Raw genomic sequence first — 14,073 nt, forward strand, 5'->3', positions numbered from 1 at the left:
TGTTGGGGGCGCTGAAGTAGGGGTTCCGCCCAGGGAGCCATACAAGCTAAAACCGCCACTGCCCGCAGCAATGTTCCAACATCTAGTGGAAAGCCTTCCCAGAAGAGTGGAGGCTGTTATAGCAGCAAAGGGGGGGACCAACTCCACATTAATGCCCATGATTTTGGAATGAGGTGTTAGACGAGCTGGTGTCCACATACTTTTGGTCATGTAGTGTATTTTATGGAAAAGAGATGTTGTATATTTCTGGACGATGCAACATGCTGCCTTGTTGGCAACATGACCGAAAGCGCAGATTACTGTTCGATTTGAGAGGGCGCTGCTCCTTCACCTATTTTTCCTGGTCACATCACGTTTTTCCTGGGCACCGGTGTACTGGGTTTCCACTAGATAGCGCAGCCACAAAATCAAAATTGGCAAATTGTAAAAAACTAAAAATAGCTTTCTGGTCTTAATTTAGTGTTAGCCATAGGGTTAGCAGTGCGGTTGAGGTTCGTTTTAAGGTTGGTTTTAGGTTTAAAATCATATTTTAAGAAGATACATTGTAGAAATAGGCGGGGTTTATAATTTCGTGTCAGTGGGGAGCTGGTGTACCGCGGCTCAGGTTAATGGGATTTCCTCCTTGGGGGGCTCTAATCCCCGCCCTCATTTCTTGACATTGCCCTACCTATCTAGTAAAATAGATTACTGAACTGTCAGGAATGAGGCTAACAAATCCAGTCCAATAACGGGGTGGTGCCTAAAACGTCTATGCTATGGGTCTATCGGGCCAAGATTGACAAACATACACCTTGGTTTCTGAATAGAATATATAACAGGATTCACAAACGTATATTACATTTTGTAAATGGTAGTTTACTGTGTCAAATGGATGAGCAAACGTGCATGGCCCAATCTGCCAATATGTCAGAAATGTATATCCACAAGTTAATTTACAAATATTTGTATCACAATCAAACTATCCCTGGGACAAAATATAATCTTGAAACGTAAAAATAATAATAAAAATAATAAATCAAATGAGGTGCACGATGTTGCACAGTTGGCACCATTCATAAAGGTCGAAACCCCACCTATCCGAGTCGGTGCCCCCGGTGGTCTAAATCGAGCGCACCTATTTCAAGCAGGCTGTCACAGCAGTAAAACAAAAAACCCTTAGCTTAATTTGTGAATAAGGAAAAACGTTTTCCTATTGTTTTAATTCTCAGTGTTTGAGGGTTTGTTTGCATCGGTTCAGAGTTTACTTTAAATAGTTAAAAATGCACATTCGAGGTGTGCGCACGTATGTGACGTATAGTGTTTTTGTCTAAAGCTACACTGACTGCGGATAGCTGGCTAGCTTGATACAGTTGTTGCGGCATCCTTGAAATTCATATTTTGTTTCCGCTAGCTTACGTTAGTAATTAGAAAAACGAATGAGCAATAGCCCACACTATTGCAGGAAATCACACGCTACCATGGATCACATTTGGCATCCTCCAATGTGACTAGGACGTCTGGACTAGTCTTGTGCCAGTGGAGTTAGCTAGCAAACAAGCTGGCTAGCTGGTCTGCTTGCTAATGCTATCTAGCTAGGTGGTGGGTAGTGTTTTTATTGATTGATACTGGGTGTGCCATTCGTGTTGCTTGTTTGATAGTTTGCCTGTCACTTTCGTTCAAACCTTTTACTCATAGTTTGTGAATATTTGAACTGTAGCTAGCCAGCTAGCATAACTCGCAGCTAGCTAGTTAATTAGCTACGGTTAGCCGCGGCTAGTTGGCCTTTTCATAACCAGCCGATGGTTAAATATTTTGAGTTATAAGGTGACATCTTGTTTAAAGTCGTTGGCTAAAGTAAAGCTAATTCAGCTCAAGTTGGACATATGCCAGTTTAGCCAAAACAATGGAAAGTCACTAGCTGCGTGAATCCAGGTCAAGGCACCAATGCGACCAACTGGATTTGAACCCAGGTCATCTGTGTGGGACAGGGCAGTTATTTCTAGATTTTTAATAGATCTAGTTATATCGTTGTTCACTGTAATAAATGTACATTCATGTATTTTGCCTGCACAGTGAGCAGCTGCGAACATCAGGGGTTGAGGTCCCATATAATTTATCATCACTTTGCACTTTACCTCCAAACTATGTTAACGCTTTTGTCTTTTTGCCAGATATTGCAGCACGTTGAGATTCTTGAAACTTGTGGAACTTTTTGTCAAGTACAGTACAATGGCTCCCAAAGACATCATGACCAACTCCCATGCCAAAACCATCCTCAATGCCATGAACTCACTTCGTAAGAGCAACACACTCTGTGACATCACTTTGAGAGTGGAGAATACTGACTTTCCTGTGCACCGCATTGTCCTGGCAGCCTGCAGTGACTACTTCTGCGCCATGTTCACCAGCGAGGTAACTGTAAGCCTATTTAAATAATGGTTAAATAAATAAAAAATAAGCACAAGACTAGAGTTAATTTAGGCCTAGATAGACACATATGAGAGAGAACTTCCACAAAAGACCAATGATGACTGATCATCAGCGATAATAACTTTATAAATAAGTTTGCTGGTGGTTCTCTCTTTATGCTGAAAGAGACAGGTAATAGTTGTTTGACTGGTTCAGAGGTTGACAATGCCCAAAAGAGTTTCTACATATCCCTTGTGCTTAGAACCCAGCTAAGATTTTTGTAGGCTAAAATTTAACTGATATTCATTTCCTTGAGCAATATGTCTTTCAGTGTGACTGCCATCTGGTTATTTATAGCTTAATAAAAACGTGAATGGATCATATAGCCCTACCTAAAATATTAGGCTATTCCCAAACATGAAACAGCAATGGAAGTGCATAGCAGAAATAGTCCAATGCTAATTATTTCTCTGTAGCTCGGTTGACCTAGTTTCTCTTTCCTTTAAAATTTTTAGCTCTCTAAGAATTCCCAGGTGAGCATTGCTCTTTTACTAACAAAGCTGACTATAATCCACAGCTGCCTACACAAGTATGACAAATAGTAAACACAAGGAATCAGTAGGCCTATGTTTTTTGCAATGAGTGCGGAGTGCCCTGTGTCTGGCGAGAGCGACTACTAATCAGTAATTTAAACTGATATGTCTGTCTTTGCCATTGTGCTTTTGCAGTTGTCAGAGAAAGGGAAATCCTTTGTAGACATTCAGGGGTTGACTGCGTCCACCATGGAGATCCTGCTGGACTTTGTTTACACAGAGACTGTTTTGGTCACAGTGGAAAATGTCCAGGAACTGCTTCCTGCTGCCTGTCTGCTGCAGCTCAAAGGTAAGTTGAGCAATCTAAAGATAATATGAGAACCATTGGAAACCATTGCACTTTACTGTACATCCACTGTATTTACTCTGTGGAATAAACTACCGGTATGTCAGTTAAATCTAAATCTGCTCTTTTGTAAAAGGAAATGCACACCCATCATCTTCCCTTATTAGGTTTGTGCAATATGACTGGCTATATTGTATTGCTAATATAGTGGAATTTTGTTAATTTATGTCAAGAAGTTTTTACTTGAGACAGACTAGTAAATTAAATACTTCAACATTATTTTACAAATGAACGTACTGCACTCACTTAATGTGTGTATATGTTTCTTTGTATTCCTCAGGAGTTAAAAGAGCTTGTTGTGACTTTCTGGATAGTCAGCTTGATCCCACAAATTGCCTGGGCATTCGTGACTTTGCTGAGACCCACAATTGCCTTGACCTGATGCAGGCCGCTGAACTCTTCTCCCAGAAGCACTTCCCTGAGGTGGTTCAACATGAGGAGTTTATGCTGCTCAGCCAGAACGAGGTTGAAAAACTAGTTAAATGTGATGAAATCCAGGTAAGCAAAGTGGATTTGGTGAGGTATTATTATATTTGTCGTAATGCTGTAATTACGATAGTAATAATCGTTGTTTCATTGTAGGTCTACATTAGGTAGCCTTGTAATTGCATATTAATGGAGTTGCGTTTTTGTAATTACAACTACATTTCTATGCAATTAAAGTACAATTATTTAAGTACTAAGTAACAATATGTTAATACAATGTTACTAGTGTAATTATGGTGTTACTACACAGATATAAGAGCAGATTGATGTAAAGTGTTACCAAAGTCGAATAGTGTACTGAATTTATTTGTGAATTCAGAGAGCACACAGGTGCCTCAGGTGCATGTCTTATCTCTATTCGCGGTTATCTTTGAATGCTCAGGGGGATACTTTTCACAAGTCTCAAACTCTCCTTCAAAAACCTGAAGTAGAAAGAAAAGGTGCAAGTGTAGACCTGCAGTAATCTCTATTAATGGGGCCCCCTTTGCAGATTTACCTGGCTCTGAAATGATGGAGAAAAGAATCTGATTTAAGTATGCCTTTGTGCTCTGGAAATTCCTGTGTTTAACCGCACAGCGCATATCTTCCTGTATAAAAACATAATTGTAACCATGGGACTTGATTTATAGTTTACCAATTCATTCAAAGGAATTTTGCTTGTCACGATTTTCGTGATCAAAATGTTTGTAATATACACTTAAGGTGGCTTGCGAAAGTATTCACCCCCGTGGCATTTTTCCTATTTTGTTGCCTTACAACTTGGAATTACAATTGATTTTTGGGGGGTTTGTATCATTTGATTTACACACCATGCCTACCACTTTGAAGATGCAAAATATGTTTTATTGTGAAACAAACAAGACAAAAAAACTAAACTTGAGCATGCATAACTATTCACCCCCCCAAAAGTCAATACTTTGTAGAGCCACCTTTGGCAGCAATTACAGCTGCAAGTCTCTTGGGGTATGTCTGTATACGCTTGGCACATGTAGCCACTGGGATTTTTGCCCATTCTTCAAGGCAAACCTGCTCCAGCTCCTTCAGGTTGGATGGGTTCCGCTGGTGTACAGCAATCTTTAAGTCATACCACAGATTCCACAATTGGATTGAAGTCTGGGCTTTGACTAGGCCATTCCAAGACATTTAAATGTTTCCCCTTAAACCACTCGAGTGTTGCTTTAGCAGTATGCTTAGGGTCATTGCCCTGCTGAAAGGTGAACCTCCGTCCCAGTCTCAAATCTCTGGAAGACTGAAACAGGTTTCCCTCAAGAATTACCCTGTATTTAGCACCATGCATCAATCCTTCAATTCTGACCAGTTTCTCAGTCGATGAAAAACATCCCCACAGCATGATGCTGCCACCATCAATGCTTCACTGTGGGGATAATGTGTTCTCGGGGTGATGAGAGGTGTTGGGTTTGCGCCAGACAGAGTGTTTTCATTGATTGGCAAAATGCTAAAAAAATAAATATTTAACCTTTATTTAACCAGGTAGGCTAGTTGAGAACAAGTTCTCATTTACAACTGCGACCTGGCCAAGATAAAGCAAAGCAGTGTGACACAGACAACAACACAGAGTTACACATGGAATAACATGGAATAAACAATAAACAAGCCAATAACACAATAAACAAGTCAATGACACAGTAGAAAAAAATAAATGTAAGTCTTATCTGACCAAAGTGCCGACTTCCATATGTTTGGGGAGTCTCCCACATGCCTTTTGGCGAACACCAAACGTCTTTGCTTATTTTTTTTCTTTAAGCAATGGCTTTTTTTCTGGCCACTCTTCCATAAAGCCCAGCTCTGTGGAGTGTACGGTTTAAAGTGGTCCTATGGACAGATACTCCAATCTCCGCTGTGGAGCTTCACAGCTCCTTCAGGGTTATCTTTGGTTTCTTTGTTGCCTCTCTGATTAATGCCCTCCTTGCCTGGTCTGTGAGTTTTGGTGGGTGGCCCTCTCTTGACAGGTTTGTTGTGGTGCCATATTCTTTCCATTTTTTTAATAATGGATTTAATGATGCTCTGTGGGATGTTCAAAGTTTTGGATATTTTTTTTTATAACCCAACCCCGATCTGTACTTCTCCACAACTTTGTCCCTGACCTGTTTGGAGAGCTCCTTGATCTTCATAGTGCTCCTTGGTCTTCATAGTGCCGCTTGCTTGGTGGTGCCCCTTGCTTAGTGGTGTTGCAGACTCTGGGGCCTTTCAGTACAGGCATATATATATATATATACTGAGATCATGTGACACTTAAATTGCGCACAGGTGGACTTTATTTAACTAATTATGTGACTTCTGAAGGTAATTGGTTGCAACAGATCTTATTTAGGGGCTTCATAGCAAAGGGGGCAAAAACATGCACCATTTTTCCCTTTTTTATTTATTTTTAAACAAGTTCTTTTTTTCATTTCACCAATTTGGACTATTTTGTGTATGTCCATTACATGAAATCCAAATAAAATCTATTTAAATTACAGGTTGTAATGCAACAAAATAGGAAAATGCCAATGGAGGTGAATACTTTTGCAAGGCACTGTAGTTAAGTCAGAGGCACAATTTCCTGTTCTTTTTGTAACCATTTGTCTTAGTTGACTGTATCTACATCATTAATTAAAACTGTCACTTTGACTTATTCCTCTTGAAGTGAAGTTGATCTCAGTCATTTGGAGAAATCAGTGTGATTGAGTGAATGCATTTTAGGCCTTGAGTAGTTATACTTTGGTATTTCCGTTATTACAACAAGCTTGTTGTTGTCAAGGTGTGTGGTTGTGAATACATGTTGTCTCTGTTTGCAGGTGGACTCAGAGGAGCCTGTATTCGAGGCAGTGTTGAATTGGGTTAAACACAATAGGAAAGAGAGGGAGCTGTATTTATCGGAGATGCTGGAGCATGTGCGGATGCCTTTGCTCACTCCGCGCTATATCACAGATGTCATCGACTCAGAGGTGAGGCAGCTAGACCACACACGGTCACATGATGTAAGCAGTTTTCTTGTCTAGACCTTCCTATAATGGATTTGTGTTAATACATCAACAGCCAGTTTCCCCGACATGAATTAAGCATAGTCCTAGACCACCTTTACTCCATACACAGACGCGTACAACGCTCTCCCTTGCCCTCCATCTGACAAATCTGACCATAACTCTATCCTCCTGATTCCTGCTTGCAAGCAAAAATTAAAGCAGGAAGCACCAGTGACATACCCCAACCAGAAGCCATGGATTACAGGCAACATTCGCACTGAGCTAAAGGGTAGAGCTGCCGCTTTCAAGGAGCGGGACTCTAACCCGGAAGCTTATAAGAAATCCCTCTATGCCCTCCGACGAACCCTGAAATAGGCAAAGCGTCAATACAGGATTAAGATCGAATTGTACTACACCGGCTCCGACACTCGTCGGATGTGGCAGGGCTTGCAAACTATTACAGACTACAAAGGGAAGCACAGCCGAGAGCTGCCCAGTGACACGAGCCTACCAGACGAGCTAAATAACTTATATGCTTGCTTTCAGGCAAGTAACACTGAAACATGCATGAGAGCATCCGCTGTTCCGGATGACTGTGTGATCACGCTCTCCGCAGCCGATGTAAGACCTTTAAACAGGTCAACATTCCCAAGGCCGCTGGGCCAGACGGATTACCAGGACGTGTACTCCGAGCATGCGCTGACCAGCTGGCAAGTGTCTTCACTGACATTTTCAACCTCTTCCTGTCTGAGTCTGTAATACTAACATGTTTCAAGCAGACCACCATAGTCCCTGTGCCCAAGAACACTAAGGCAACCTGCCTAAATGACTACCGGCCCGTAGCACTCGCGTCTATAGCCATGAAAGGCTTTGAAAGGCTGGTCATGGATCACATCACCATTATCCCAGAAACCCGAGACCCACTCGAATTTGCATACCGCACCAACAGATCCACAGATGATGCAATCTCTACTGCACTCCACACTGCCCTTTCCCACCTGGACGAAAGGAACACCTATGGGAGAATGCTATTCATTGACTACAGCTCAGCGTTCAACACCATAGTGCCCTTAAAGCTCATCACTAAGCTAAGGACCTTGGGACTAAACACCTCCCTCTGCAACTGGATCCTAGACTTCCAGACGGTCCGCCCTCAGGTGGTAAGGGTAGGTAACAACACATCCGCCACGCTGATCCTCAACACAGGGGCCCCTCAGTGGTGCGTAATCAGTCCCCTCCTGTACTCCCTGTTCACTCATGACTGCATGGCCAGGCACAACTCCAACACCATCACTAAGTTTGTTGATGACACAACAGTGGTAGGCCTGATCACCAATAACGATGAGACAGCCTATAGGGAGGAGGTCAGAGACCTGACTGTGTGGTGCAAGGACAACAATCTCTCCCTCAACGTGATCACGACAAAGGAGATGATTGTGGACTACAGGAAAAGGACTGAGCACGCCCCCATTCTCATCAACGGGGCTGTAGTGGAGCAGGTTGAGAGCTTCAAGTTCCTGGCATCCACATCACCAACAAACTAGCATGGTCCAAGCACACCAAGACAGTCGTGAAGAGGGCACGACAAAATCTATTCCCCCTCAGGAGACTGAAAGATTTGGTATGGATCCTCAGATCCTCAAAAGGTTTTACAGCTGCACCATCGAGAGCATCCTGACGGGTTGCATCACAGCCTGGTATGGCAACTGCTCGGCCTCTGACCGCAAGGCACTACAGAGGTTAGTGCGTATGGCCCAGTACATCACCGGGGTCAAGCTTCCTGCCATCCAGGACCTCTATACCAGGCGGTGTCAAAGGAAGACCCTAAAAATTGTCAAAGACTCCAGCCACCCTAGTCATAGACTGTTCTCTCTGCTCCGCACGGCAAGCGGTACCGGAGCGCCAAGTCTAGGTCCAAGAGGCTTCTAAACAGCTTCTACCCCCAAGCCATAAGACTCCTCAACAGCTAGTCAAATGGCTACCCAGAATATTTGCACCCCCCCCCCCCCCCCCCTACGCTGCTCTCTGTTATTATCTATGCATAGCCACTTTAATAACCCTACCTGCATGTACATAATTACCTCAATTACCTCGACACCGGTTACCCCGCACATTGACACATTGACTCTGTAACGGTACCCCCTGTATATAGCCCCGCTATTGTTATTTACTGCTGCTCTTTAATTATTCATTTTTCTTATCTATTACTACTTTAAAAATAAAAATAAAGGTATTTTCTTAAAACTGCGTTGTTGGTTAATAAGGGCTTGTAAGTAAGCATTTCACTGTAAGGTTGTATTCGGCGCATGTGACATAACATTTGATTTGAAATCCACTTTCAATGGAAATTCTCCATTGAGAATGATTTATGGTGTGTGTCTGGGAAACAGGCCTCAAGTGTTGAGCAGAGGTGTTATTACTGTCTTGATAAAGTACTGTATATATTGACGTGTTCCAGCCCCTCATTCGATGCAGTCTTCCCTGTCGAGACCTTGTGGATGAAGCCAAGAAATTCCACCTTAGACCAGAGCTGAGGAGTGAGATGCAGGGGCCACGCACCCAAGCCAGATTAGGTACAGTACTGACCTCCATTTTTTGGATTGATTTTCTTGTCCTAATAATAGGGATACAAGACAAGCTTAGTGGAAGTTACTACCTTATTCATGTGGAAAAAGTGATTACCATGTTGCTCTTCCAAGGTGCCAAGGAGGTCCTGTTGGTTATTGGAGGATTCGGCAGTCAACAATCCCCTATAGATATCGTTGAGAAGTATGATCCTAAAACTCAGGAGTGGAGCTTTTTACCTGTAAGTATAATTTTTTTAAATTACATATTTTGTCTCTCTGATCATGGTTAACTTATCCCAAGCATGTTTTTACAGAACATTGCTCGGAAAAGGCGTTATGTAGCTACCGTGTCCCTCAATGACCGTGTGTATGTGATTGGCGGCTACGATGGTCGATCGCGGCTTAGCTCGGTGGAGTGCTTGGACTACACGGCAGACGAGGATGGTGTCTGGTACACCGTCGCCACTATGAATGTACGGCGTGGCCTTGCCGGGGCGACAACACTCGGAGGTAGAGGATCTTCTCTGATTGACAGCCCTCATTGTCATGGGGTTTACAAAAACAAATAGCACTGAAGTGAGTTTGACTGACCTCAGGTGTAACAAAACCCTGCAAGTGTTTTCTAATGCAGACTTTCAAAAAGTTGTTGGAACATTCCCTTACATTTCTTTTCTCACTTTTCTGCCTACAGATATGATCTATGTTGCTGGAGGCTTTGACGGTAGTCGCCGTCACACCAGCATGGAACGATATGACCCCAATATTGACCAGTGGAGCATGCTGGGGGACATGCAGACAGCCAGGGAAGGGGCTGGCCTGGTGGTTGCTAGTGGACTTATATACTGTCTTGGTGGGTATTAAAGATGTTTGGTTTAAGTTTGTAATGGTGTTGGTGTGTAAATATTTAAAATATCTCCCTGTTTTTTCCCCCCCACTGACCTTAGTAAGGATCTACACTATGTGGACACCCCATCAAATTGGTGGATTCAGCTATTTCAGCTACACCCGTTGCTGACAGGTGTATAACATCAAGCACACAGTCATGCAATCTCAATAGACATTGGACAAGCTTAGTGGAAATGCATTCTCTGGAGTGATGAATCACGCTTCACCATCTGGCAATCCGACGGACAAATCTGGGTTTGGCGGATGCCAGGAGAACGCAACCTCGAATGCATAGTGCCATATGTAAAATTTGATGTAGGAGGAATAATGGTCTGGGGCTGTTTTTCATGGTTTGGGCTAGGCCCCTTACTTGTAGTGAAGTGAAATCTTAAAGCTACAGCATACAATGACATTCTAAACAATTCTGTGCTTCTAACTTTGTGGCAACAGTTTGGGGAAGGCCTTTTCCTGTTTCAGCATGACAATGCCCCCGTGCACAAAGCGAGGTCCATACAGAAATTATTTGTTGAGATCGGTGTGGAAGAAATTGACTGGGCTGACCTCAACCCCATCGAACACCTTTGGGATGAATTGGAACTCTGATTGCGAGCCAGGCCTAATTGCCCAAAATCAGTGTCCGACCTCACTAATGCTCTTGTGGCTGAATAGAAGCAAGTCCCCGCACCAATGTTCCAACGTCTAGTGGAAGGCCTTCCCAGAAGAGTGGAGGCTGTTATAGCAGCAAAGGGGGACTAACTCTATATTAATGCCCATGATTTTGGAATGATATGTTTGACGAGCATGTGTCCACATGCTTTCGGTCATGTAGTGTATGTAATTTATTGCAGGTGGGTACGACGGATTGAATATCCTCAATTCAGTGGAGCGGTATGACCCTCACACAGGTCATTGGACGAATGTTACCCCCATGGCCACCAAACGCTCAGGTGAGTACTCCAGAGTATGAGGGCTGTATAGATTATATACAGTATGGCTCTCTCTACATATGGCTATGGTTAGTATGTCTGAAGGGCCTATACTCTTTGTTACAGGGGCCGGTGTAGCCTTGCTCAATGACCACATCTATGTGGTGGGAGGCTTCGATGGAACAGCGCACCTCGACTCGGTGGAGGTTTACAACATTAGGACTGACTATTGGACCACGGTAGCCAGTATGACCACTCCCCGCTGCTACGTAGGAGCTACCGTCCTCCGGGGACGACTCTACGCCATCGCTGGGTAAGCCTAAACATCCCAACCCTGCTCAGAATTTAATATATATCTTTTTTTAATTAGGAAAGTGTAAATTCACTTTCCTTTCATATGTTTATTGCTTTTAATGACAGACAGATGAGAAACAATGAGCGAGACAGGTGAAGAGGAGATTCAGAGTGAAGGGAGGACACAGGGATTGAACCCCTGTCTCCGGTTAAGAGTTGTGCATAGAGCCGGGAGTGTTATCACTCGACCACGGCTCTGCACCCGACTTCAGTATTAAGAGATACTGAAGGGATCATTAATATACATTATGTATGACGCTTAATTGATTTATATTATTCTTGCTTAGATAACATTGCAATAAATCTGAATCATGAATGCAACCTCCTCTTATGGTCCAGTTTTTGATTATAAGCTTGCGACTTATGTCATTGAACACAGCCATATGATGTATTGTTCATCCTCCCCTGTACTCTTTTGCCTTCTCTAGGTATGATGGAAACTCCCTTCTGAGCAGTATCGAGTGTTATGACCCTGTTATTGACAGCTGGGAGGTGGTCACCTCCATGGCCACACAGCGCTGTGATGCAGGAGTGTGTGTCCTCCGAGAGAAGTGAGATTTACCTCAGAACAACCTCAAAGGTCGGGTGAAGCGGAGGAGTACAGTCATCTCGTCCTGAACCTGAATCTGATATTTACGTGCCACTACTATGGAGCGACAGAGGGATTATTCACTTGGAGGCCAGTGTGCTATATGTCCTCCCGGAAGTCTTTTGATTCTATTCATCAGACTTTCTCATCTGAGCTTAGTTACTTCTGTGTGATAAGGGACAGTGGGTGTACAACAGTGATTCGAGTTGTTTCAGTCTCTTCATCAACAGTTGTTGCTTCCAAGAAGACATCCATCCCAACCCACTCGGTCGCATGACACACTTTTAGTGGTAGCTGTTGCCGTGGTTACCTGTGAGATTTTTGACTCATCTTTTAAAGTGCAATATATTTCTCTACTTCTGTTATGAACAGTTGGAGCAGAAGAAACAAGAGACTCCAGTTTTCTGCTGCTATATGCCTTATGCCCTTGTGGCCCACATTGAACTGAACATCCATGATGCCTCATTAGGACTGTGATTGTTGTCATGCCATCAAGTATGATGATTATTTAGCATTTGCCAGGTTTTCAGTCAGACAGTAAACCCTTTGTAGATTTTGTAATTCTGTATAAAGCGCTTTTAGAAACAAATCACTTATTGAAGGACTGTCATATTTACCTGACAGTCATTATTTTCAATGTATCAAAGATATTCAAATGAATGACATTTTAGGGAAAGCACCATAATTGTATTGTGGACTGCAGATGATTCCTTGCTCTTTTGCTGTTTCTGTCGTCTTGTCAAAATCTCTGTCCCCTGCAACTGACTCCGCTGAAGATGTGCGTATGGTGCATGCATTTGTCCATAGTGGATTTGTTTGGACAAGCAAAATGACTTGACTTCTATTGTCCAGGGCAAGTACAAAATCCTGAGGAGTCTTTTGTTGTTACTTGAAAAAGTGAATAAACATTGTGATAATGTATCACTTTTATATTTGTTTTCAGTTATTACTGTAATGCAATGCGGAATTCGATGTTGAAGTGAACTGTTGTGACCTCTAGTAAAAGCCTAGTGAATTTGTCAAGGGTTTCGCACCTCTTGGTTTAATGGCTAAGTTGTTGGACTGACTGTCACACTCACAGGGACCCGGGTTTGAGTCCTGGGTGGGCTAATCACCAAGCTAGCTGCATTGATGTCAGAAGTGGAATGACACTACTTATGGGACTACCGGGTGTGGGAGGATGTTCGGAGGGGCAGGGATGCGTTTCCCAAAAGAGGGGGTAGTCTTGTGATCCTTGATAAGTGCTTAGTGACGGACCCCCCCCCCCCCCCCCCCAAATTTCCAACAATATCTACATGTGCAGTACCAGTCAAAAGTTTGGACACACCTACTCATTCAAAGGTTTTGCTTTATTTTGACTATTTTCTACATTGTAGAATAATAGTGAAGACTTCAAAACTATGAAATAACACATTTGGAATCCTGTAGTAACCAAAAAAGTGTTAAAAAAAATAACTAGGCAAGTCATATAAGAAGAAATTGTTATTTACAATGTCATCCTACTCCAGCCAAACACTAACCCAGACAATGCTGGGCCAATTTTGCGCCACCCTATGTGACTCCCAATCACGTCCAGTTGTGATACAGCCTGGAATTGAACCAGTGTCTGTAGTGACACCTCTAGCACTGAGATGCAGTGCCTTAGATTGCTGCACCACTCAGAAGCCCAACAGTCTTGAAGGAGTTCCCACATATGCTGAGCACTTGTTGGCTGCTTTTCCTTCACTCATCCCAAACCATCTCAATTGGGTTGAGGTCGGGTGATTGTGGAAGTGTGTTGGGTCATTGTCCTATTGAAAAACAAATGATAGTCCCACTAAGCACAAACCAGATGGGATGTGTATCGCTGCAGAATGCCGTGCTGGTTAAGTGTGCCTTGAATTCTAAATAAATCACAGACCTTGTCACCACCTAAGCAGGTGTCCTTTAGTAGTGTTTTTTGTTGTTGCAGCAATTCGACCACGAAGGCCTGA

The 14,073-nt window shown here is 43.0% G+C and overlaps 1 protein-coding gene across 4 annotated transcripts; it reads left to right on the forward strand.

Moving 5' to 3' along the window:
* Positions 1-1,109: 1,109 nt before the first annotated feature.
* LOC115165689 (kelch-like protein 12) lies at positions 1,110-13,028 on the forward strand. 4 transcript variants are annotated; one of them, XM_029718976.1, is made up of 13 exons: positions 1,111-1,578; positions 2,151-2,391; positions 2,904-2,921; positions 3,117-3,270; positions 3,608-3,825; positions 6,612-6,761; positions 9,238-9,352; positions 9,479-9,585; positions 9,661-9,856; positions 10,038-10,196; positions 11,080-11,178; positions 11,284-11,470; positions 11,940-13,028. In XM_029718976.1, exons 2-13 carry the CDS (start codon positions 2,209-2,211, stop codon positions 12,064-12,066), a joined length of 1,713 nt encoding a protein of 570 aa, XP_029574836.1. In that variant the 5' UTR covers positions 1,111-1,578; positions 2,151-2,208; the 3' UTR covers positions 12,067-13,028. The 4 variants fall into 4 exon arrangements, with proteins under 4 accessions (XP_029574834.1, XP_029574836.1, XP_029574835.1 ...); XM_029718974.1 differs by having other exon boundaries at positions 1,110-1,578; positions 9,238-9,585; XM_029718977.1 differs by lacking the exon at positions 2,904-2,921 and having other exon boundaries at positions 1,112-1,578.
* Positions 13,029-14,073: the final 1,045 nt, after the last annotated feature.

The sequence above is a fragment of the Salmo trutta genome, chromosome 28 (assembly GCF_901001165.1).
Source record: "Salmo trutta chromosome 28, fSalTru1.1, whole genome shotgun sequence".
Classification (NCBI taxonomy): domain Eukaryota; kingdom Metazoa; phylum Chordata; class Actinopteri; order Salmoniformes; family Salmonidae; genus Salmo; species Salmo trutta.

Excerpts from the sequence above, each read along its gene's own strand:
- LOC115165689 (XM_029718974.1), top strand. The coding sequence starts at position 2,209 with ATGGCTCCCAAAGACATCATGACCAACTCCCATGCCAAAACCATCCTC. Across the intron at positions 3,271-3,607 it reads CTGTCTGCTGCAGCTCAAAG|GAGTTAAAAGAGCTTGTTGT; the intron begins GTAAGTTGAGCA and ends TGTATTCCTCAG. Across the intron at positions 11,471-11,939 it reads CGACTCTACGCCATCGCTGG|GTATGATGGAAACTCCCTTC; the intron begins GTAAGCCTAAAC and ends TGCCTTCTCTAG.